The 23,090-nt window shown below is 41.9% G+C and overlaps 11 protein-coding genes across 11 annotated transcripts; 4 read left to right on the forward strand and 7 right to left on the reverse strand.

Annotated features, from left to right (window-relative positions):
- Window positions 1–653: 653 nt before the first annotated feature.
- Window positions 654–2,003, reverse strand: FA14DRAFT_128170 (uncharacterized protein; the record flags this gene model as incomplete). The annotated part of the gene is made up of 1 exon (XM_025496839.1): window positions 654–2,003. The coding sequence occupies one exon, from the start codon at window positions 2,001–2,003 to the stop codon at window positions 654–656; it is 1,350 nt and encodes a 449-aa protein (XP_025351783.1).
- A 972-nt stretch (window positions 2,004–2,975) lies between these two features.
- On the reverse strand, window positions 2,976–4,771 carry FA14DRAFT_151485 (WD40 repeat-like protein; the record flags this gene model as incomplete). Its single annotated transcript, XM_025497478.1, has 2 exons — window positions 2,976–3,562; window positions 3,617–4,771. 2 exons carry the CDS (start codon window positions 4,769–4,771, stop codon window positions 3,062–3,064), a joined length of 1,656 nt encoding a protein of 551 aa, XP_025351784.1. The 3' UTR covers window positions 2,976–3,061.
- A 316-nt stretch (window positions 4,772–5,087) lies between these two features.
- On the forward strand, window positions 5,088–7,447 carry FA14DRAFT_162738 (acetyl-CoA synthetase-like protein). Its single transcript, XM_025499744.1, has one exon. The coding sequence runs from the start codon at window positions 5,119–5,121 to the stop codon at window positions 7,357–7,359; it is 2,241 nt and encodes a 746-aa protein (XP_025351785.1). The 5' UTR covers window positions 5,088–5,118; the 3' UTR covers window positions 7,360–7,447.
- FA14DRAFT_166118 (Molybdopterin biosynthesis MoaE) lies at window positions 7,411–8,019 on the reverse strand (the record flags this gene model as incomplete). The annotated part of the gene is made up of 2 exons (XM_025499999.1): window positions 7,411–7,907; window positions 7,968–8,019. The coding sequence occupies 2 exons, from the start codon at window positions 8,017–8,019 to the stop codon at window positions 7,411–7,413; spliced, it is 549 nt and encodes a 182-aa protein (XP_025351786.1).
- Window positions 8,020–8,593: 574 nt separating this feature from the next.
- Window positions 8,594–10,084, forward strand: FA14DRAFT_94586 (uncharacterized protein). The gene has a single exon (XM_025503104.1). The coding sequence runs from the start codon at window positions 9,053–9,055 to the stop codon at window positions 9,881–9,883; it is 831 nt and encodes a 276-aa protein (XP_025351787.1). The 5' UTR covers window positions 8,594–9,052; the 3' UTR covers window positions 9,884–10,084.
- Window positions 9,946–12,770, reverse strand: FA14DRAFT_166119 (V0/A0 complex, 116-kDa subunit of ATPase; the record flags this gene model as incomplete). Its single annotated transcript, XM_025500000.1, has 2 exons — window positions 9,946–12,521; window positions 12,719–12,770. The coding sequence occupies 2 exons, from the start codon at window positions 12,768–12,770 to the stop codon at window positions 9,946–9,948; spliced, it is 2,628 nt and encodes an 875-aa protein (XP_025351788.1).
- Window positions 12,771–12,900: 130 nt separating this feature from the next.
- On the forward strand, window positions 12,901–13,386 carry FA14DRAFT_128081 (uncharacterized protein; the record flags this gene model as incomplete). The annotated part of the gene is made up of 2 exons (XM_025496833.1): window positions 12,901–12,951; window positions 13,021–13,386. 2 exons carry the CDS (start codon window positions 12,901–12,903, stop codon window positions 13,384–13,386), a joined length of 417 nt encoding a protein of 138 aa, XP_025351789.1.
- A 134-nt stretch (window positions 13,387–13,520) lies between these two features.
- FA14DRAFT_116354 (P-loop containing nucleoside triphosphate hydrolase protein) lies at window positions 13,521–15,299 on the reverse strand (the record flags this gene model as incomplete). Its single annotated transcript, XM_025496171.1, has 1 exon — window positions 13,521–15,299. A coding segment is annotated over one exon (1,779 nt), but the record flags the coding sequence as incomplete, so codon positions are not given.
- An 832-nt stretch (window positions 15,300–16,131) lies between these two features.
- FA14DRAFT_162740 (AAA-domain-containing protein) lies at window positions 16,132–17,601 on the forward strand. The gene has a single exon (XM_025499745.1). The coding sequence runs from the start codon at window positions 16,288–16,290 to the stop codon at window positions 17,395–17,397; it is 1,110 nt and encodes a 369-aa protein (XP_025351791.1). The 5' UTR covers window positions 16,132–16,287; the 3' UTR covers window positions 17,398–17,601.
- Window positions 17,602–17,692: 91 nt separating this feature from the next.
- Window positions 17,693–19,896, reverse strand: FA14DRAFT_166123 (TRP-domain-containing protein; the record flags this gene model as incomplete). The annotated part of the gene is made up of 2 exons (XM_025500001.1): window positions 17,693–17,735; window positions 17,816–19,896. 2 exons carry the CDS (start codon window positions 19,894–19,896, stop codon window positions 17,693–17,695), a joined length of 2,124 nt encoding a protein of 707 aa, XP_025351792.1.
- A 983-nt stretch (window positions 19,897–20,879) lies between these two features.
- Window positions 20,880–22,844, reverse strand: FA14DRAFT_115873 (Arginase/deacetylase; the record flags this gene model as incomplete). Its single annotated transcript, XM_025496136.1, has 4 exons — window positions 20,880–21,406; window positions 21,581–21,871; window positions 21,926–22,046; window positions 22,479–22,844. Coding segments are annotated over 4 exons (1,305 nt in total), but the record flags the coding sequence as incomplete, so codon positions are not given.
- Window positions 22,845–23,090: the final 246 nt, after the last annotated feature.

Consider the following 23,090-nt stretch of genomic DNA (forward strand, 5'->3'; position numbering starts at 1 on the left):
GGAAGGAAGGAAGGGTGGAAGGAAGGAAGGGTGGAAGGAAGGGTGGAAGGAAGGGTGGAAGGTAGGGAGGAAGGTAGGAAGGTAGGAAGGTAGGAAGGTAGGAAGGTAGGAAGGTAGGAAGGTAGGAAGGTAGGAAGGTAGGAAGGTGGAAGTGCAAGACTCAACACAAGTTGCCACACAGTGTTCGTCAATAGAGTCAGCGGAGCAGTCCGCCTTGGCCTCATTTCCTCTTCTCAACCGTCTGCAGTCCCACAGGGAAATACAAAAAGTGATCAAAGCCTCAAGTACATGCCCAATCGTGTCTTCACTATTGGTTTCGCTGAATCATTAGTAAGTAGAATCATCGTACTCTAAGGGTACTATGCAAATCTAACCATCCTGCGCTGAATAGTAGTATGCTACCGAAGTTGACGGGAGGTGGGGAGGAAAATTTGATCTTTCAGGAAAGTGGGCTTTCCTCATTTTCTCGAGGTAGAAAGGAGCAAAAATGCGAATCGCAACAATTCCGAGATCCTGCGTGAAGAAAAAGCTGAGATTCACATCATCTCACTGTATTTCTATCATGATATTTGTTCTAATGATGTGACATTACGTAAAAGTACAACTCAATCCGGTATATAAAGAATGTTTTGCGTTAATATTTGCTCGTATCGTTACTGTGAAGACTGTCTTGTTTCTTCATCGTTCTTCTGTTCTACTTCTTGTGATGCTTCTGATGATTGGGTGCTTGCTGCTGATGCACTTGCTTGTGAACGTTCCTTCCTGCGTTCTAACCAAGCCCAGAATGGAATTGTTGCAAAAAGGACCACCAACCACGCCAAAAGGATACCCATGTTTTTCAATAATTCGATATGACGACCAGTATTATAAATGATTGTGACGTATGCTTGACGAAGATTATAGAATGGCATTGCATAGCCGTATTTGAAAAGGCTCACTTGCAATTCGATTGGTAAATTTGCTACGCTCACATTGATGATGATGATGAAAACCAATGCAAAACCAATGAACTGTGGACCGACGAGGGATAGAGCTGCTTCCGTCCATAAACCCAAAACGCACATACCCAAAAAGGTAAAGCACCACCAGATCATAAATCCTGCTCCGTATCCGTATCCCATACCTCCAAAACTAAGCTTGAATGGCAGATTGATCATCGAAAACATACAGCTCAAAACAAAATAAGCCGGAATAGGGACGAGCAAACGCATCAGAACGAAAGATCGGAAACGCAGTTTGCGTTGTATACCTTGACGCATACCAAAGTTTCCCATTGTGATGTTGAAAGCCAAGATCATTGCATAAATGAGACCGACAAATGTTGGTGCAATACTCACGGGTTCATTCCAGGGTCTTAAATTGATGTAGGAGGGTGCAATTCCACCCGCCAAGGTTTGCGGAGCATCTGATGCAATTGCGCTCAATACGTTCGAATTGCCTGAATTTGCAGAGAGCCATCTTGCTGCACTTTGAGCATTGATTTGTGCAAGGGAAGGGGTTAGGACACCTCTGACCGATCCTAGAATGGGACCATCAACGGCTTGTTGATTTCTTGCTTCCGAGTAATAAATTTGAACAACCTCTGTTGGGTTCCAGCTAGCGTTTGCTGATGTACGTGCTTGATCGAGAGCGGAGGTAGCGTCTGTCAAAATGTCAACGAAGATCCATCCAACATGATCGACGGCAACCGCTTTCTCAACATCTGCCTTGGTGGGATATAGATTAGGATCGATTGAATGCCATGATAGATGAGGAGGAGGATTTGAATTGGTAGATAGTAGTACGTTTGTGATATTTTGTCCGATAGCTCCGTTTGGATCTCTATTGAGAATGTATGCGTGAATGTTTGGGGTTTTATCGCTGGATTTCCATAGGGAGCCCCAATAAATGGTTACGATTGCCCAAATCAATATACAAATTGCAATTGTTACTCGTGCGATTCCGATCAAGTATGCCTTACGAAGTGGAGCCAATTCGGCATCCCAAAAGCCGTGAGAATACATTCCTCCGTTCGAGGGAGCATCTTGTTGATGAGCAGATTGCTTCTCCACATCACTTGTCGATTCTGCGTGTGTGATTTGACGTTGACGCTCACTATCAACAGTAGAGAATTCGGGCATGTTGAAGAGCGGAAAAAGAGGGAGATGGTAGGGATGATGAAAGGTTTTCGTTTTGAGAAGGTAAAAGGGGAACTTTATATATGACATACATACAAGACCGTGATTGCTTGGCGTTTATTCCATTCATACATCATGTCAAAACCCAAAAGCCGCATTAAAAAAGGCGTTTCACACAGGCGTAGTACCGCTTCCTTATCGCCGAATAAGGAAAGAAATAAGAAATAATAGAGGCTTATTACTGTCCCCGCGGGTTAGTGCGCGATCATAAAAGAACACACATTGAGTTTTACATGTGTTCCGCGTATCCGAGTTACCCGCGCAGCGCGTTGTGCGACGGGAGACGGGGATAAAAGGTTTCCCTTGCAGTGATACATCCGAACCGTGGACTTATTAAACCCGCTTATCTATCCCAGTTTGATGTGATTACGTAATAGTCATAATCGATAGCTAATTCTTACATCCACTTATTATTCATATATTTTTCCCAAAAACATTCCAGAAAAACCATCATGGGTCAGGGGAGAATCATATCGCCGGTAAAATTCAGTAGTCAGGGGAACCCACTTCACACTGAGATGTACCATACCAGTGCCATACCTTAATTGACGTCAGTGAAAGCCAGAGGTCAGTGAAACCTACCCGAGAAATACTATGCCAGTGAAACTTTTGTGAGAAGGGTCATACCTATGGACCAAACCATCATGCGTTGAGAAATACCATACCGTCAATCCAAGTCAGTGGTCAGTGTAGCCAGTACAACTGCCTGCCTTCATCATTGAGATGTTTCCGATGGCTTTGTACTTGCTACTGATGTTCACTGTAGCCGACCAATGCTATCCCCTCATGGTTCATAATAGTAGACGATTGTATTCTCGATTGTATTGTAATCAATGTCTATTGTGTCAAAATAAAAGTACAAATTGTATACAGGATGAAATTGCCTAAGTCATTGCGGATCGCATGAGAATCATCTCTAATGCTCCTCGAACTTGGGTTAATTGTTTTTGAACGTCAATCTCCTCTGAGATCTTTGACCAAATTTTACCGAATAACTCATCGATAACGGGAGATTGACCTAGAACGGGAGCATAGACATCCATGATAACGTCCATACAATCACACACAATTGGTGTCCAACGTGCATTTGCAGAATGACGCAAAAAGAATCGCAAAAGAGGTTCGAGTGTGACATCATCCCTTCCCGATATTGCTCGTCTGAGGCCATCCAAGATGATATTTCCGTTTGCATCTATTGTGCTCCTGTTACGTAATTCATCCAAAACGGCAAAAGTTACATCTGTACGAACGCCTTTTCGTAAAACTTCATCCAAAGCATCTCGATAGCGAAAAGCTTTCAATAATTTATCGTGTGTACGCAACTTTTGACGTTCTTTTTGAACCTTTGATTGCTTGGCTTCCTTCTTTGATGGAATTAATCCATCCTCGTCTTTCAAGTCATGATTGATATTGTTGTCGAGTAAATCTGAAGAAGGTACTGATGCTGGATTTTGAGTGCTTCCAGATGGTAAAAAGTATTGCAGCGTTTGACCATTTTGAGCTGCTAGTCGACGATGTTGGGATTCTGCTGCTGCTAAATTTCGTTTACGGATACATAGCGTACCATCAGCCATACCCGTCACTATTTGCGATTCATCTGGACTGATACCCATACAAAGAATAGGCGCAGAATATCGCATTGTATGAACGACTTTGTATTCCTTTTCCGGATCGTATACTTTCACAAGTTGATCAAGACCGGCCGTTAAAACTCGAATTCCACCTAATCCTGTTTCTGCGCTGGCTTCTGCCCCACTTGTCATACTGATGGCCAAAGAAGTGATTGTTTTGCTATGATTCGAAACAGCATGTCTACATTTGCCTCCCATCATCAGATCCCATGATCGCAAAATTGGTCCACCGGCGCTAAGAGCAGCACCACCACCACCCGTTGGAAAGATCAAAACATCTTCTACCGGTGCACCATGATGCATGGTTATCGCACAACCGCCATTTTCGGCCATTCTCGCATCCCATAAGCGAACTGTGCTATCGTACGATCCTGAAAGGAGCAAATTTGCATTATCGGGAGAAACCAATACGCTACGAACATAATCTTGATGGTTTGTAAAGATTCTTTGCTCTTTCTCTTCAGGCATATCCCACAACCGTACCGTTCGATCATCAGACGCACTTGCAATCTTTGTTGGATCACAAGAAAATTTAACAGAATGAACGGGTAATTCGTGACCTTTCAATTGTCTAAGGACGGATTTAGACTGTGCGTCAAAGACTTGTACAAGTCCAGAATCATCACCTGCTACGAGCAATTTTCCATCAGAACGAAAAGTACCACTCCTTGCAACATCTTTAAAACGACTAAAGACTTTTGTTGCCTTGACAGTACGCATATTGAAAACTTGAACCCGCGTTGCAGAAGTGACGGAAAACTTTTGCTTCGAAGCAAGGGAAGCAAGATCATTGTTCGAGCTTGAAGGAATGCCAGTCGTTGGTACAAAATTGATTGCATTTATAGGTGCGAATTCTTTGATAAAGATTGGTGAGCTAAATTGTTGCCAATACCGTGCTTCAGGATTGGACTGAAAGGTTTGAGGCTGCAAAGATGCAAATGTGCCGGTCTTACGGAATTCCATTTTGACGATATGAATGATTTCTTTCGTTTATTCGTTTGTTCTTTTTTGCATCATTACAGCTTCAATCTGGTACGATCCCCCAACAAGGATGATTGGAAGTTTAATGATGTAGAGAGACATTTAGAATTATTTTATGCAAGTTGAATTTTTATTCGTCACGTGTTTTTCAGATTGCCTTTTGTTCCGATTTCCATCTTCTATGCATAGCCATATGCAAATGCTTTTTCCGATTCATGCTTGTGGCTTCAGTAGAAGATTGTGGGGAATTGCCGGGAAAGCCGGTTGAGGTTGTATGCATATAGTCAACCACTTTTCCCCTCCTTCTATCATCTATCACATCCCAAAAGATGACTGTGGACAAGTTACTCACTTGGTGGGAACCAAGTCAAGAAATCATCGAAAGTTCCAATTTGAATAAATTCCGTAAAATTCTCAATGCAACTTACAAGATCGATTTACAAACATACGAAGATATTCATGCATTTTCCGTTGACAATCTTGAACAATTTTGGTCAACTTTTTGGCAATGGAGTGGATTGCGGGTACATAAAAAATACACAAACGTTCTCACACCTGCCAATGCATTACCCGAACAAGTGCCAAAATTTTTTCAAGATGCAAAGTTAAACTTGGCCGAAAATATCTTATTTCCACTTCATCCTAAAAATTCAACAGCATGCATGCCAAATCCGCCAAAAGGTTGGCCTCACGATAAACAAGTTGCCATTTATGAATGGGGAGAATCATTACCGGAAGAAGCAGCAAACGGACAAGGTGCAAAACAATGGGGAGAAGTGACTTGGGGAGAAATGCGAAGGAGGGTAGCAATCTTGTCGGAAACGTTTCGCAAAAAAGGTTTGAAAGCGGGTGATCGTGTCGCTCATATCTCTGCCAATTCTGCTAATCCAATCGTTACATTTTTGGCATGCTTGAGTATCGGTTGCATCTTCAGCGCTTTGCCAACAGATGCAGGAGCTCAGGCAATATATGGAAGATTGGCACAAGTGCAACCCAGATTAATCTTGACAGATGATGTAGCATTTTACAATGGGAAAAAAGTCAACGTGATCGATAGAGTAGCACAGGTTACGGACGATTTGATCAAAAATAAGAAAACAGCCGGACAAACGATAGAAGTGGTTTGCATCATCAATCAACGTGAAGGAGGAAGAGTAAATGAAACAATAGAGTGGAATGGTAAAAGCGTTTCATGTTCTTCTTTTCCTCAATTCGTCGCCTCTGCCGGGCTGAAGTATGATGCAAAAGATGATGAAATACCAAAATTGCACTTCGAAGCTTTACCTTTCAACCATCCCGCTTTAATCGTCTTTTCAAGTGGAACGACTGGCGAGCCTAAATCGATTTGCCATTCTTCTGGCGGAATTTTGATAAATGGTAAAAAGGAAGGTCTATTTCAATACGAAATGAAAGGAACAGAAGATACATTCTTTCAAATAACGACATGCGGTTGGATTATGTGGCTAGCACAAACGTGTAAATTGCTCATGGGATCATCTATAATCACCTATGACGGAAGTCCCTTATTCCCACACGCATTCGTCGTTCCAAAAATCATTCACGAACACGGAAAAGTGACAGGATACGGAGGAAGTCCTCGCCTGTTGAGTGAAATCGAAAGAGCATGTAAATCGCAAGGAATTGAAAGATTACGGGATCGATTTCCTATGAAAAACTTACGATTTGCAACTAGTACAGGATCTCCTCTGAATCCGGCAAACGTTCAGTTCTTTTATCAAAGTCTTGCATTTCCACATACACAACTAATCTCAATTTCTGGAGGAACAGATTTAGCGGGTTGTTTAGTAGGAAGTTCTTGCATGGTTCCCGTTAAAGGTCATTTGATCGGCACAAAATCTCTCGGTATGGATATTCGAATCGTGGATCCCTTGACTGGGGAAGATTGTGAAGATTCAGGCGAGCCAGGAGAATTGGTCGTCGCAAAACCGTTCCCAACCCAGCCTCTATACTTTTGGGGCGATGAAAAAGACAAAGAAGCTTTGCACGAGAAGTATATGGACTCTTACTATCGCAGGTTCGAATCTGGTCCAGCAAAAGGATGGTGGGCACAAGGTGATTTTATCTCTAAAAACGTTCAATCGAAAGCGTTTGAAATTCATGGCCGATCAGATGGTGTTTTGAATCCATCTGGAGTACGATTTGGAAGTGCTGAAATTTACAGTGTTGTTGAATCAGGAAAATTCCCTTTTGTGCTCGATTCGATTGTGGTTGGACAAAGGAGACAAAACAAAGATGATGATGAACGTGTGATCCTATTCATCAAATGCAGACAAGGTCAATCATTAGACGAAGCGAAAAAGCAAGAAATAGGCAAAGCCATCAAAGAAGCCTTTTCTGCCCGGCATGTACCAAAGTACATTTTCCAGGTAAAGGACATTCCAATCACCGCAAATGGCAAAAAGACGGAATTAGCAGTCAAAGCAATCGTCAGCGGCAATACAAAGTTTAAACCTAGTTCAGCAATCGCCAATCCAGAGGCTCTAGACGAATATAGACAATATGCAAATATCGAATCAGTCGTTTCTCATTCAAGGTCATCAAGATTATAAGCTATTCATAAAATCATGGGTATATTGCGATTTGTATAATCATATCATACACTATCCTTCTTTCTTCCAATGAGATTGCGAATTGGCCTTCCACTCGGCTAAGCCTGCGTGTGTACCATCATAAATCTCCTTTTTCCAAATGGGCACTTGCCGTTTAACCTCTTCCAAGATTTCCTCACATAGTTCAAAAGCTGCTTTACGATGGGCACTGGAAACGCACACCAAAATGGAAGCCTCTCCCGCTCGAACGTCTCCTAGCCTATGAGCCAGATAGACTCTTTTGATTTCGTTGGATACACTTTGCTGCTGTATTTCATGGCCTGTATCTTTAGACTTTGTATACTTTTCACGTCCATCTTTGATCAACTTTTGCATTAGTTTACGAGCAAGGGAAGAATAAGCGGTATATTCTAATCGTTGAACAGATTTGCCTTGAAATTCGTTTCGTGTAGTTCCAACAAATAAGACACTAGCACCTGCACCATGATCGTTTACATGCTTCAATGCCAACTTTTCATCCAATTCGTCATACGTTAATTGTATTCGATCTCCAAATTCAATTATTTCATCAAATTCTTCATCCCTGTGTTCTGTTGTTGTTTCTACACCTGTAACCGTTTCCCATACATTTGCTTTCACTTTTGATAATATGGCTGACATTGTAGATGCAGAAAAGGGATGTGTACAAGGTGAATAATGATGACGATGATGATGATACAGAAGCAAAGCGTGATGGCGTGGTTGTATGCGGGGAATTCTTTCACGCGTACACATGCAAAGCTTAAATTGACAGTGTACCTGGATCGGGAATATTAAGGGATTGACGTTTGAGCAACCGGCTTTGTATTACCGTTGATGAGAAAGGAGGACGATCAATTAACCGCTTCTTATTGACCAATTGGTGGCTGTTGTGGCTCAAGATGTGCGGTGTCACTTTGTTGCTGAGAATCGGTTGCATTTTGAGCTGTCGATTGACGTTTTTGCCTAAATCCCTTTTCTGGACCCATTCTAGATCGACCTAATTTTATCTTTGCATTCTTGAAGATCCTTCTCGCATTCGTTTGGCTGATTTCACTATTACCTTGATCATGATATTCCTTTAATACTTTTTCCAAATTCCATTGGCGATTCGTACGTCCGATTTCTATCAATGCATTCCTTTCCAATTCACCAGTGACAGAAGGTCTTCCTTTTCTAGGTCTATTTTCTACGCTTCCCGTCTTTTGAAATCTGGCAATCAGTCTACTTACAGATGAACAAGATACGCCAGTTTGTTTTGCGATTTGATTAAACGATTGACCTGCCTGAAACCGTCCAACGATTCGATTTCTTTCTTGTATCGTTGTTTCACCGAAACTTCTATCAGGTCTACGTTGAGTGGTATCATGACTTCCACTTGATGACGGGGTAGGGTTTATGTCCGGCATAGAGGGTCTTTAGTTGAGAGAAATGAAGATCAGGTAAAGTCAGAGAAATGCTGTTTTTCCTTCATCCTTTGCTAGACAATTGACAATTTCTATTGCAAGCTTATATGCTTATACGCGCATCTTTCGTGTTGGCGTAATGCAAAAGTGACGCATAAGGCTTTTGTGTCACACGTGAACTCATCTTGCGAAAAACCAATCTTCCGAGGGGATTTTTGAATTGACTTCAAGGTTGCTTCATCACAACCTTACAGCATTCTCAATCGAAAATGATTGGCAAAAGGCAGGAGATAAACGTACTTTGTGCTCACTTTCGAGCCACAAAAGCAAGGCACATACACTCTACCGGTATAATAGCATCTCGAACAAACTCATCAGCAGAATCAAGCTCTGCCTCCTCCACCCCGAAAAGGTCATCAAAGAATCGTTCGGACATTCTCGATCCTGAAACAGTAGATCTTGTAGGTCCGCCTGATTCAATATCCAATATTCGTCCGATGGTCTATGCCCCCAGCAAATCTTTTGATCGTAGAAGAAACAAGTCTCCTTCTACGTCTGCCAACGTTACCCAACAACCACATCCCTATTCTCCTAATGAATTCCATCAAACGGCTAGCAGCACTTTCTCAACCTCTCAACAAAAACCAAAAGGACTTGGTATGTTCCGTTTATATCGCGAATATGTTGATCATGTATGCGATCGTGTAGAAGAGGTGGACATGAAATTGAGATTGAGCAAATTGACCACAGATTCAACCACTCAACGATTTTGGAGGGATAACAATACTCGTTTTAGTCGTGATATGCAAGCTTGGGCACAAAATAACAATAATGATCAAGATGTGAGAAACTTAAGCAATTCCATAAAGGAGTCTTCTGGAAATAATGCTTTGGTCAAAGCACCAAAAATCGAAGAAAATCTGATCACTGCACCTTCAAGTGAATCAGACTTTTATGCTACTTGGCTCAAAGCCAATGCTAAAAGGAATAAAGCATACAACGTTCTGGTTTGGAAACAGGCTTTCGATCAAGTCAGACTAGGTGCACAAGTAAGCATTTGGACGTATTGGCTAAAGGTTCTACGTAAGTTAGAAGGGTAAGGGATTATGAGCGATTGTATGAGTATCTTAAGGAAATAATGAATGATCTATATGCATCTCCCTTATTCTTCTTGTTCAAACGTCAAAGGACGGAATGCGTATCCTGTTGCCATGTAATGTTTAGAGCATCCTTCAACCCAATGCAAACGTAATGCATGCAAGAATGCACTCAATCCTTCCATCAAAACCAAAACGGCAATACTGAGTGAAATCCAAACAGCAAAGCCAAGAACGGCGGCAATCACCCCTGTGATACCTCCAATTCCAAAAACATTGTTGATCGTCATCGTCCATGCAACTTCGCTTAATTGAGCATGGGCTAAACTTAATGCCCACAGACGAAGATAACTGGCAGTTTGAGAGATTGTACCCAAAACGAATTCAATCGTTTCGATTACTTGATGAATGATCACTTCACCCAAAACGAATTCTCCGTGTTCATCATCTCCTCCATGTGCATTTCCGTTTCCTTGACCGTGATTACTACTTTGTTGAACGGTATGCCCTTCGCCTTCATCTTCATCCTCTTCATCGCGGTAGAGGTCAGGACGTTCAGCGCCTTCGTTGCCTACAGCATGATAACCTTGACCTTGACGTTGTTGGTGTTCTTTGTATTCGGCGTACGGTTTGACGGCCAACATCCATGGAATACACACAAATGCGATCAGTAAAAGTAAGGATTGTACTAAACCTTGCAGTGGGAACAACTCTTGACCTTTTTCAACCTGTCCTGGTTTAAGGAACATATAGATAAGCATGTTGAGCAGTCCTGGTGGATTATTGCGGAAGACTGTTCCATTTGCATCAGTTTCGTACCAATCGATGCTCCACTTGTAAATGATAGTGAATACCAAGTAACCAAAGATTGATTGCAAAAAGATCATCTTGGGTAAGAATTCACCAAAGAACATCACCGGCTTCTTAAAGTGAATTGAATTGGGGATCACCAAGCACAAGGAGAAAGACATGTGCAATACTCCCAAAATGACAGACATTTTCATCTTGAGCGAGTTTGTAAAGAGCAGTTGATTGTTCGCTCCATGCCACAATGGGTCCAAACCGATTGGATAAACACCTCCGTTGGAAATCGCCTTTAGGTCTTTGCTATTTGAATCTTTCGGCCAATCCCATCCGGATTTGAAAAGGTGCATAGACTTTGAAAAGATGTCGTTGTACATCAGACCGGTAAAAATGGAAAACATTCCCATCATTAGAATGATGTAACGACCGTAAAAGAACATTCCCGTGATCTCGTCCAAGCCCTTAGCCAGCTTTTTCTCGTACATGATCATGGCCAAAGCAGACAAGAACATGATAAAGCCGTGACCGATATCACCAAACATGACAGCGAACAAGAAAGGGAACGTGATGACAGTGAAAAGACCGGGATTGACTTCTTGATAAGTAGCGACTCCGTATGCGTCGATCAGGGATTGGAAGCCGCTTGAGAATTTGTTTGTTAGATGATAAGTTGGTGGCTTTTCACTCGTCTTCAAAACTTGCAAAACAGCTGAAACAGAAGTACCAGATTGTTCGGTAGCACGTTCTAAAGCAAGGTGAATCGACCCCAGACCAGAAGTCGGGCACCATCCTTCTGCAATAAGAGTTTTACGATTAGGATCGTAATTAAACAAATTCATCGTGCCGAAGATGAGCTTCTCCTTCCTTGTTACATCAGACCATGCGCTCAAAGTTTCAGCAACTTTCACCAATTCTGTTCTACGGGTAGCGCTGGTAGAGTATAGGACATTGTTAAGATCTTCGATGCGATCCGTGACCTCACGTAAGCTTTCTTCTCGCTTATCAGCGTTGCTATCGATCGGGTAGAGTGTGCCACCCATACTCTCGCTAATCTTGCGAATCTTGGTCAAAAGTTCATTACCATGAGCAAAGATGATAAAGACGTTCTTACGGATTGGTTCTTCCTTTGTAGGATCATTGAATGGTTCTTCGATTTCTGCATAGTTCATGTACAGATTGCCTCGTAGAACACGCCAAAGGATACGTTCAAATGTTGCCATTCGGGTTCGATCAATTGTTCCGGCGACGAATTCGAGATCGATTGTTCCATAGCTTCCGCCTTCTTCTCTTTGTGAACTCAAACCACGAGCTTCAACGTCGTCCAATAATGGTGCATTGGCATCATCTTCGAAGGAAGATCGTGTTGCTTCATGCCTTCCTTCTGCTTGTTCGAAAAATACGGCAGTTTCGCGTAATACATGTCGGGCTTCTTCCAGCTCCAATAAGCGTTTTTGCAGTTGATCATAACTGTCATTCATTTGTGCTAAGCGTTCTTCGTGTTCACGAAGTCTAACAGAAAGATCTTCGATCAATTGTGGACCACGTTGATTATCTTGATTGGATAAATTGACAAAAGGCAAAGCGGATTCCAAAGGTCGAACAGGGACGGATTCTTTCTCCATTTGATTATACAAGAATCGAATTCTGCGTTCCATTTCATCAATTCTACGAATGTCAGAAACGAAAGAACGTTGAAATGGTGTCACATCCGGATTTAAATCTTTGAATTGAACGTTTCCCAATTGACCCAATTCGGTTACGGTTGCATGTGCCACTTCGGAAGGAATGAAAAGTTGAATTAAGCTCATTTCTGCAGAGCGAAACAAGCTCTCATTTCCTTGAACGTCATGACCGCTCATGATGGTCAACTTTCGATCGCTCTTCTACCCTGAGCGAGATGAGCGAAGATGTGTAAGAAAGGGTATGATAGTACAGAAGCAGATGTTGGTCTTCCATTCAAGCCAAAAAGGTGCGTGCGCCGAGCCAATTGGTGTTATAGCGTAAGCCTACAACGCAACCCCTGTGAGCACGCACCACAGGCATTGTGACACGTGATATACTTTTTGTTTTTCTTTTCCTTTGGCATGTTCTCTACTGTCATCATCACGATCACCATCACATCGATACCTGTCGCTTCTTTTGGCAAAGAATCGAAATGCCGTAAGTATATTGATAAGAACGATTATGGAGAACTCATTCTAACGTGAGCTTGAATTATGTACAGTCTTTACGAATTATTTTGCATAGCAGCTTGTTCGAGCGAATCAGTAAGTTAAAAGAAAGGATTGACTTTTGCAAGAAGCTGTTAGATTGACATACCATCCTTTTCACTCTAGGCTCCTTTACGTGACTTGATTCGCACAACCTCAAGACTAGTGATCGATAACGGAGGCGCAGTCCGCGGAACGCAATATTGGGGCCCTAGAAGATTACCACAAAGAGCAAGAAGACATCAACAATGGCATACAGAAGGTGATCATTTCTTAATGCAATTCGATACAAATCCAAGAGTGCTAAATACACTCTCATCACGTCTACGAAGTGATCCTCGTGTGGTAAAGTGGACAACGCTCAAATTAGGCGAACGATTAGAACAAATCACACCTAGAATCATTCATGGCGATAGTAGTTTGCAAAGTATGTCTCATCCTCTTCACATGGGAGGTGGATTATCGGTAGAGATGCGAAACAAACAAGCATGATAATCTACACCATTATTCGACCAATGTATTATAGACGATCTGATCATCAGAAATAAATAGTATACAAAACTATACATATAGCTAAAGAGAGGACCTCAACTACGCTTTCGCTTTGAGCTTTGCTTGGGCTGTTGTATATCTTCATGCAAGGTGGCCTTCTGTAAGCCAATCAAGCTCCCGTGTTGTCGATTGTCCAAAAGACTATCAACGAAGTCACGATCGCCACTCGTGATATATTTCGCGCTGATTCCTCGAGCTCGTAACGGTGTTTTAATCAATTGCGTCAACCGCGAACGTAAAGCATGAACGGATTTGGTTTCATCCTTCTTCTTGTCTCGTGAACGATCTTGCTCCTCTTCACTCAAATCCATCTCTGCTTCTTCCGCCAATTTGCGTAACCAAGCATCATCGTGAGAAGCTTTCTTTTGCGTGTGAGTTGCTTGATCGATCTGTTTTGCCAATGCGATCCGCTCTTTCAAAGCTGAAAGAAAGGTATATTCGATCGGCATGGAAGCCAAATCATCCTTGCGTTGCAAATTCTTACACAAATCATGCCAAACACGTTTTTCGCTCGGTTCAATCAATGCTAATGAAACACCTTCTTTCCCACCTCTTGCTGTTCTACCACTTCTGTGAACGTATGTATCAGCCGTACGCGGAATTTGAAAGTGTACAACGTGATCTACAGCAGGAATGTCTAAACCTCTTGCTGCTACATCTGTTGCCAACAACACTGCACTTCCACCGATTGATGGTTGCTTGTTGGAGCGAAAACGATCCATGTTCTTTAAACGCTGTTTTTGTTGCAATTGACTGTGTAAAGGTTGAACAGAAATTTGTAAATTCTCCAGCAAAGGCTGCAAACGTCGTATTCCGTCGATGGCATTCACGAATACCAACGTCCTTCCGGGATAACGAAGTAAGAAATAATACAGAAAGAGATCTTTATCTTTCGTCAAACATTCTGCTTTGACTTCCATAACATTACTGGCAATTCTTGTTGATGTACTTTGATCGATCATAAAAGGTTCATCATCCCTGAAATCTATCGCTTCCAATAATTCTTCCACTGTAGATGCATTTTGCCCCTTGCGTTTTCTTTTCACCCGGTTTGCCCTTTTCAGATTATGTTGCAATTCTTTTGATAAGGTAGCAGAGAAGATAAATGTTTGCATATCATGGGCCCCACCAAGAATACGTGCTAATGGAATTCCCTCCTGATCATTGTCATGTCCATCTTGACCATCTCCCATTCTCTGTACCAGTGCGAATATGTGTTGCATTTCTGCAAAATGACCAGTTTCGATCATCCGATCTGCTTCATCAACTACTAGAAATCGAGTTGTTTTAATCCTCCTTGCCAGAGCATCATCACCACGACACAATTCCCAAAGTCGACCAGGCGTGGCAACAATTATATCGACTCCCCTTCCACGATGGCCTTGTAACATTCTGCGTTGTTTATCTTCGCTCATTCCACCTGTAATTGTCGCTATACTTGCCCATCTTTTATTCTCGCTGCTGGAAGAATCAACGATTGCGCTGAGATGCTTTGATACTTGTAGGGCTAATTCTCTTGTTGGCGTGAGTATCAATGCAGCTAATCTACTGGCAATCTCTTCTTCTGGCACACCATTCAGTAAACGCATTTGTCGATCTTCGACAGAATGGGAAGCGATCCAATGTAGAATTGGTAGCCCATATGCTAACGTCTTTCCGCTTCCTGTTTGGGCTACACCGATGATGTCCCGATTGTTATCTGCGATGTTGGTGTTTCCCGCGATAGAGATTGGTAAAGTTGCTTCTTGTATTTTTGTCGGCCTCTCAAACTTGAGAGTATGTAATGATTGATAGATGAGAGGATGCAGTCGTGCTCTTAGCTTGTTCCAGGCAGGAAGCTTTTTACTCGTGTCATTCTTTGTCCATTTGACATTATTTGACTTTTCACCTTCAAACTCTTTGGCAAGTAAGGCAAAATCGGCATTCGTCTCTTCATGCTCCGAACTTTGTTGATCAACTCCTTCTTCAGTATCATCGGTAATGTCATCATTGTCATCTTCAAACGTTGTATGTGGCAGATCTACTTCGATTGGTTGTGAAAAAGAATTCGAAGGGTCTTGTTGAACTTTTTGCTTTTTATTCTTGTTTTGAAGTGGCTCTTCATCTTTCCCACTTTTCGGTTCCGTCGCTTTCCCTTTGCCTTTTGGTACGCTATCTTTATCCACAACAAATTTTAAGATTCCATCTTTATCCCGAACTACTTCAACACCTTCTACTTCTGTCAAGCCCATGAAATCAGCGTCATCATAGCTAAAGCCTTGAAAGAAATCTGCATCACTTTGTCCAGCTTGTGCGGTTGCTTCTAATGGCAAATGAACTGCTGCCCAGGGCAAAGATGCAGAGGATATCTCTTGTTTATTGCTCGATTTGATCTTTTTTGATGATGACAATCCGCCTCTTTTCTTCATTTTGCCTTCATTCGATGGTTTCCTCGTCATGATGAAGGTTGTAACAAATTTACCATATATGCATGAAAAGAAATTCTTACGCCAATTCGAAAAAAAAAAATTATTGTACGCACGAGCCTCCTCACCCGCGCACGCATGAAAAATCTTCAAAGTGCGGCCGTCAGTCAGGGCAGGGCAGGGCTTTCACTCCTCATTCACGCATAAATAGCCGGACTGCATAAGTGACACTACGACTTAAAGTTATCTTTCCTTTGTCCATCGTCTGCGATCTTCAACAAATCTACGATCATCTAATTCACAACAAAGGAAGCGACTTTTTAGGGAACAACAATCTAACCAATCATCACAATCTCTTTCGCAATTATACAACAAACTTCTTAAACGCTGCTATACATTACCAAGCACTTTCACAATGCGGGAGGTTTCCAAAAAGATGGCTGCTGATATCGCAGTATTTGCACTTAGTAATGTTGCATTTTACTTTGCATTCAAAGCGATCATGCGTTCTCTTGATCCTAATAGACAAAAACGAGCAGATGCAAAGAAGCAGAGCGATGAAAAGTTACACCGTCTTGGCGTTCGAGGAGAAGCATTGAATTTGAACGAATACGAAGAACAGATTGCAAGCGAATTGATTCTACCTTCACAAATCAATGTTGACTTCAACTCAATAGGTGGATTGGATGGCATAATAAGCTCTTTACAAGAAAGCGTGATTGCACCTCTATGTTATCCCGAATTGTTTGCTAATGCAAACGGTCGAAATGGCCTACTTGGAGCGCCAAAAGGAGTTTTGTTGTTCGGTCCGCCAGGTACAGGAAAGACTATGCTGGCAAAAGCTTTAGCAAAAGAGAGTGGCGCAACATTTATTAATATGCACGTTTCAACCCTTACCAACAAATGGTTTGGCGAATCGAATAAATTGGTTGCTGCTTTATTTAGCTTGGCACGAAAGTTGCAACCGAGTATCATCTTTATCGACGAAATCGATAGCTTTTTAAGAGAGCGTGCAACTGGCGATCATGAAGTGACTGGAATGATGAAAGCGGAGTTTATGACACTATGGGATGGACTAACATCATCAACGGATCGAATCATGGTCTTAGGCGCGACTAATCGACCTACAGATATCGATGCAGCAATCTTGCGAAGAATGCCAAAGCGATATGCTGTCCGATTACCTGATCCTGATCAAAGGCGCAAAATATTAGAGATCATGCTTGCTGACGTTCGATTGGATAAACAATTCAGCATTGATGCGGTTGTCAAAAGGACAGAAGGTTTTAGCGGAAGTGATCTCAAAGAAATTTGCAGAGGAGCTGCAATGCAACCTGTTCGTGAATTCATACGAAGCGCTGAAGGTAGAAAGCAAATTGAAACTGTTTCAAATAATCGTAAAAACGAAATGTCCGATTCAGCACCACACGATCCGATCATTCAAGGCAAAAGCGTAGAAACACGGCCTATACGAAACACTGACTTCTTTGTCGTTGAGAGTGTTACGGACTCTAATTCTCGTCATGTTCAAGAGGCCCTCGATTGAAGAAACATCAATTTCTTTATAATAGAATGCAAGCGAGCTATTGTATACTAGAAAGAGTCTTAATCAATTTTTCTTACAAGTCTAGATGATGTGATGCAAGCATGAATTGTGAAGTATACAGGTCAGAAAGTGAAAAGTCTATAGAGATTGATACAAGGTTAAAGATAGAGATAATGTTGATATGCTGAATAATATGTTGAAATTGCAAAGGAATAGTCAGATAATCGAAAGAATTATTTTTGGGGTTCGGAAGATGAAAGTTGCAGGTCTCCTTCACGATCTCTCATGTGGTGCATCAATCGTTGATCTTGCCGTTGGTGCGCTTTGACTTTCTTGATCTGGGGTAACTTCGGAATCATGAGAATGTTCAAGCGCAATGGCTCTATCTTCCAGATCATTTCGTCGATGCTTCTCATACATTTCTCCGTCAGTGCTATTATAGTGATCCACGTCCATACGATTGCGACGTAGGAAAGGCATGAAAAGATCATAGACGGTCAAAAAGAAGAGATAAATGATCGGCAAAGCGGTAACGACCAATAAAACGAAAGCGACAATAGCTCTTGGGATCGTTCGAATGTTTGCCGAAGGAATGAAGACCACGCAAACAGCCCAAGCTGCAATCCTACTGAAGCACAGTAGAATTAAGACGAAATCCGATTTCTTGTCCCTTCCTACCCGGAAGATGCACAAGATGAGGAAGAGCAAAACATCGGTGACCAATAATCCGATCGCTTGTCGAGTTCCATGTTGTTGTGCAAATGAGATAAAGCAAGCACGAATGAATGCGAATAAAAGTAGAGCCAAACTGAACCAATAGAATTTTTGACGATAAGGATGCGATAGATGGCCCCATCGTTTTGCCGTTTTGGTACCATGAGCAGGCGCTTTGTCATGATATAAAACTGCAGAAGTAGATCGCCTTGCACGAATGATCATCGGAACAAACATGATTGCTGTGAATGCTAAGATGATGACAGTCATCAAAGCTGCTACCAAATGACCAACCCAAGAATCTCCATCAATCCATTGCCAGAAAGCAAAAATGAAAAACACGGGAAAGACGATCAAAAGATAACGTCCCAAAGTGGGCAAAATGACAGTATTGAAAAACTCCGAAGGTTTTGTGACCCGGTGAGACCAATGCGATAAATTTCTCGTTAAGCCTTTCCCCTTATTCCTCCTATCGGTCAATAAACGAACGGAGAAAGCGATTAAGTAGGTCAAAATAAGAGCACCTACGCAAATTGCCAAAAGGATCGCCATTGAAACTAAAACGGTCAAAAATGCATTGCTAGGGGCAACGTAATTACGTTCGGCAAATGTACCGATACCGCCATTGACACTTGTTTCGTCTCCTGATACCAAAGGAAGTGCGACGCCCTGTCCACCAGTGATCAAAGATCCTCCTGGACCTGTATTGGGGGCGTACTGTTGACGTTTGAGAAGCGAAAGTTTTGCTGGATCGTAAATTTGTGCATGCGATGAAGAAGGTTGAAGTATTGAAGGAGAAACAGATTGTGCAAAATTGGACAACTTATTAGCCATATCATCGCTTGCTTTGAAAAAGCCCAAGGATCCTATCGAGAGCGATTTTCCCAAACCAGAAGAAGAGCCAGAAGATTGCGATTCTCCTCCGTTGAATGGATTATATTTTCTCCCGATTTCCGCCGTTAGATTTTTACCAAAAACGGCTTGATCATGACCGCCAGTATTTGATCTGGTCTGTGTAATGGAAGATTGCAAAGAAGGAATATCGACCAATCCTAGGGACCAAGCAAAATTTGTTCCATAAGACAAGAACACGGTGGGATAATTGAGCGAAAGGAAGGAGGTGATTGCAGGATTCTGTATTGCCCACATTACATCCACAATTCGCCATTGTGCTGCACCTATACTTTGAGCAATGACGGTATGCAACAAAGAGCTGAACAAAGCCAAAAGTGCTAATCCAACAGTTGCCCATAAGACTCCACTTTGCTTTGCGGTATGACCGTTACTGAGTGTTGCTTGAACGCATCCTACGACGTTATTATTTGAAGTATCATTCAATTGCAAAGTTGCAACTGCTTCTAAATCGGGAATGGTATAGGCAATAGTGGGAATTTGATCGGAGAATTGTTTTGGAACGGGAAAGATACCACCACCGCTAAATTGATATTTTGGCAACGGACAAAGGATTCCACCTGCTAAAGAACATAAATCGATATTCACATTGAATAATCCTAAGCCATATGCATTCACACTTAATGCAATGGAAACGTTTAAATTATCTTGAATAGAAGCTGCAGAGAGATCGAATTCCAAAGTTGAATTTTCCGGGTAAAAGCGCAAAGACAGATCGGTAACCAAGATTGCAATCGGAGGGCTGCAATAAGCAACTGAAGAAGTATACAATTGTTTAGTCTGACCAACGGAAGCTGTTGTAAAAGAAGTGAGAGTTGCCAAGCTGCACAACAAACAGATCAAAAATTGATTGTAAACCCGTTTCAACATCATTTTGAATATATTTTCTTTTTAAAACGACATGAACGTTGATCGAGGTTTTTTAAAGCAGCAATGATTGCTGCAAAGCAGAAATGAAAGCGAGTTGATGGTCGTCGTTAAAGAAAAGGTGACACTTATAATGGAGTAACAAAGCCGAATAGATGACATTGACGACAAGAACTGACTGCATACAATCTCGTCATCGTTTTTTTTTGTTCGCTTGCATATCAATCAGAGCAGCAACAGCAAACAGCACCCTTTTGTTCGAATAATTAAAATCTTCCCGCATCAAAGTACCAGTAGTCACAGTCAAGCTAATGCATGAGAAAAGGAAGAAACTGGCATCACATCCGTCTTTAATGCAATTACATCATAGATTGATTGGACGTGCTTTCTTGTTTATAAACAATAAAAATTAAAGGCACGCCAACAGTCACAAAACATAAGAACGCGCAAATCAAAGCCAAGGCAAAAAATCTCAAAGCCACAGTCGGCTGAATTTCGCCGTTTAGATGCATGCTGCTGCTATGCTATAATTAAAACATGATTATCAGAACATGAGAACAAAAAAAAAGGCCTTTCTTTGCTTATGCCCTTTATATGTTATCGGTACAATGCTATACATACACTCATCGTGACCGTTTCAGGTATCATTTCATCGGACTAGGCTTGGCACTGGCTGCTTGTCTTGAAGATCTTGTTTCACGGGGACTTTGCCACATAGAATGAAGTGAAGCATCATTCTTTGGAGTGGCAGGCGCTGTTGCTGATCCGTTTGAATCCTTCTTTCTCTGTTTTCCACAATGTTCTTGTAAGCGTTTAAATGATTCTAGGGTATACTTGAGCCATTGAGGATCCTTTGAAGACCATTCTGAACGCTTACGATTAAATGGAAGATCGTACATTTCTGCTTGCTTGGAAATTGTCGTCATGGAATTTGCTGATAGTTTGCTCAATCGATCAAACTGATGAAGTGTTGCAGGTAAGCATAATTCATCTTCCATTCCTTCTTTAAGATCATCCGTCATGCCGGCCAAATGCGAAATCACACCAGTCGTTAAAGCACGATCAGAATATCCTCCTTCCAAAACGCTCATCAATTTACCATCGCAAAAGTTCTCGGCCAATCGAACTGAATCACGGGTGAATATCGTGTAAAACTCGGTTGGAACATTCTTGCCATGCCGTTGCATCCCTGGCGTTTCATGTACACAAGCATCAAAGCCAGCTGAAATGATCACCATACTGGATTGTGATGTAGATTGTGTATTCTCAAAGAATTCTTGGGCTTTCTTGATTAAATCTTTGTATTTTTTCTCATATGCAGAGAGGAATTCATCACGATTGGCATGACAATCCAGGTGAATATTCCAAATCCACTGTCCATGTCCACCTTCCAATCGAATACTTGCATCGGATACTTTTTGTTTATTTCCGTCTTCACATGGGAAACTTTCGATATCGTGCAAGGAGCCATAGAACATTTTGAGTCCACGTCTGCCCAATAATGTTGACCAGCGATCTTCGTGCTCGTCAGATTGGTCCATACTTTCGTCTTTTCCTATCTCTTGATTGGAACTTGGTATGGAATTGTTTGGTTTTGGCTCAGATTTCACTTTATCAATCGGTTTTTTAGCATTTGGTGTGCCTGTTTTATGCTTTCTTTCTCTACTCTTCTCTTCCGCCAAAATTGCACTTTTCCTAGCTTCCCGATCTGCATCCAACCTAGAAGTCTCTTCATTGATTCTCCAGACAATCGACTGTGTTCCATCACCATGATGCAAATCAAAATCAAGTATTGCGATTCGATCAATACCATGTTTTGCGTACGCCTCAGCTGCTACAACAGCCACATTGTTCACCCAACAGAAACCAGACGGATTTTTTGATGAGCAATGATGACCAGGCGGTCTTGCAAGCACAAAGGCTCTACGACCAATTGAGCTTGGAGTCGAGCGATTGACCGAAGATTTCGATAAATGTAAATCTGAAAGATCAACTGAAGTAACATCAGACATTTCCAAGTTACCAGTCATTCCACGTGAATGTTGAACAATTCGATCTAATGCCATGCAACATGCACCGAGGGATGCTTCAATTGCTCCTTGTGAGCCTTGTCGAAGTAAATCCACTTCAGATAATACTCCTCTCCCGCTTTCTATCTTTGGGTTGTCAGGCATTTCAAATGTGTATCCCGATGTATGCGATTGATTTTGCAGGTTGTATGCAATAAAGGGTTCATTTTCATGTTGCGGAGTTTGTGGGTCGCTCTTTTCCAGTTTGTTCTCTTCAGTGCTCACGAGAGATTGAATTCCGCAAAGGTAAAGGTCTCCCTGAGGAAGATGGCTTGGAATTTCGCTGGGAAAGCTACCGTCTGAAAGAAGGATAGGATTCTCCTCCTTCTCTTCTTCAGACAATAAATCTTGTTTGCGTGAAGGACTCATTACGTTTTGCCGTGCGAGGTGGCTTATGTCTGCCGCTTTGGGCTCGCGATCTGGAGCGATTTGACATAAAATTCGAAGATAATCTAGGTACGATAGATTGGTCCGAGGCCATATTTGCTGCATAGAGGATAGGCTGGCTTGTCGTGCGACAGAGTAAGCCGGTTCGTCTCCGATTTCGTCCAATGTCACTGATCCCTCTTCGCATCCATGCACAGACAGTAAGCCTTTATTTGGATTCGCCAGTGAGACCTTCGATCGGGATATCAGGGCTTGTATAGAGTTTGTACTTTTTCCAAAAGATTGTGCGATTGAAACAGAGGCAATGCTATCTGTCAATGCGTCTACCTTTTGATCTTCCGCTATCGATTCGGGATGCGACAAATGTTCGAAAGATTTTCCTATTAATGCAGACAAACCTAAAAGTGAAGCTCGCAATCGTTCCGGTCTTTCTACAATGTATGCTGTCGATCGAGAACGGACCCATCTGTGACCTAGAACTTCTGGAGCAATGTATACGTCAACATCGTGCTTATTATTTGCTAATTCTTTAGTTGCCGATACATCTTGCGACTTTACATTAGAGTCTCTCTTTGCAAGTGAATCATTCTCTATACCTGCTTTTGCGAAAGCTTCAACGAGATCATCCATTGTAGGCCATCGCTATTGAGCATGAGACAACAATTACCTGCATTAGGATTGACGTTTAATTTTCTTATTCCCCCGCTTTGCGTTTGTATAGAATTCATTAGGCGCAGAAAGGCA

The sequence above is a fragment of the Meira miltonrushii genome (genome assembly GCF_003144205.1).
Source record: "Meira miltonrushii strain MCA 3882 unplaced genomic scaffold FA14scaffold_7, whole genome shotgun sequence".
Lineage (NCBI taxonomy): Eukaryota > Fungi > Basidiomycota > Exobasidiomycetes > Exobasidiales > Brachybasidiaceae > Meira > Meira miltonrushii.

Bases quoted from the DNA above. Each gene is read 5' to 3' on its own strand.
- FA14DRAFT_162738 (XM_025499744.1), top strand. From the start codon at position 5,119: ATGACTGTGGACAAGTTACTCACTTGGTGGGAACCAAGTCAAGAAATC.
- FA14DRAFT_94586 (XM_025503104.1), top strand. From the start codon at position 9,053: ATGATTGGCAAAAGGCAGGAGATAAACGTACTTTGTGCTCACTTTCGA.
- FA14DRAFT_162740 (XM_025499745.1), top strand. From the start codon at position 16,288: ATGGCTGCTGATATCGCAGTATTTGCACTTAGTAATGTTGCATTTTAC.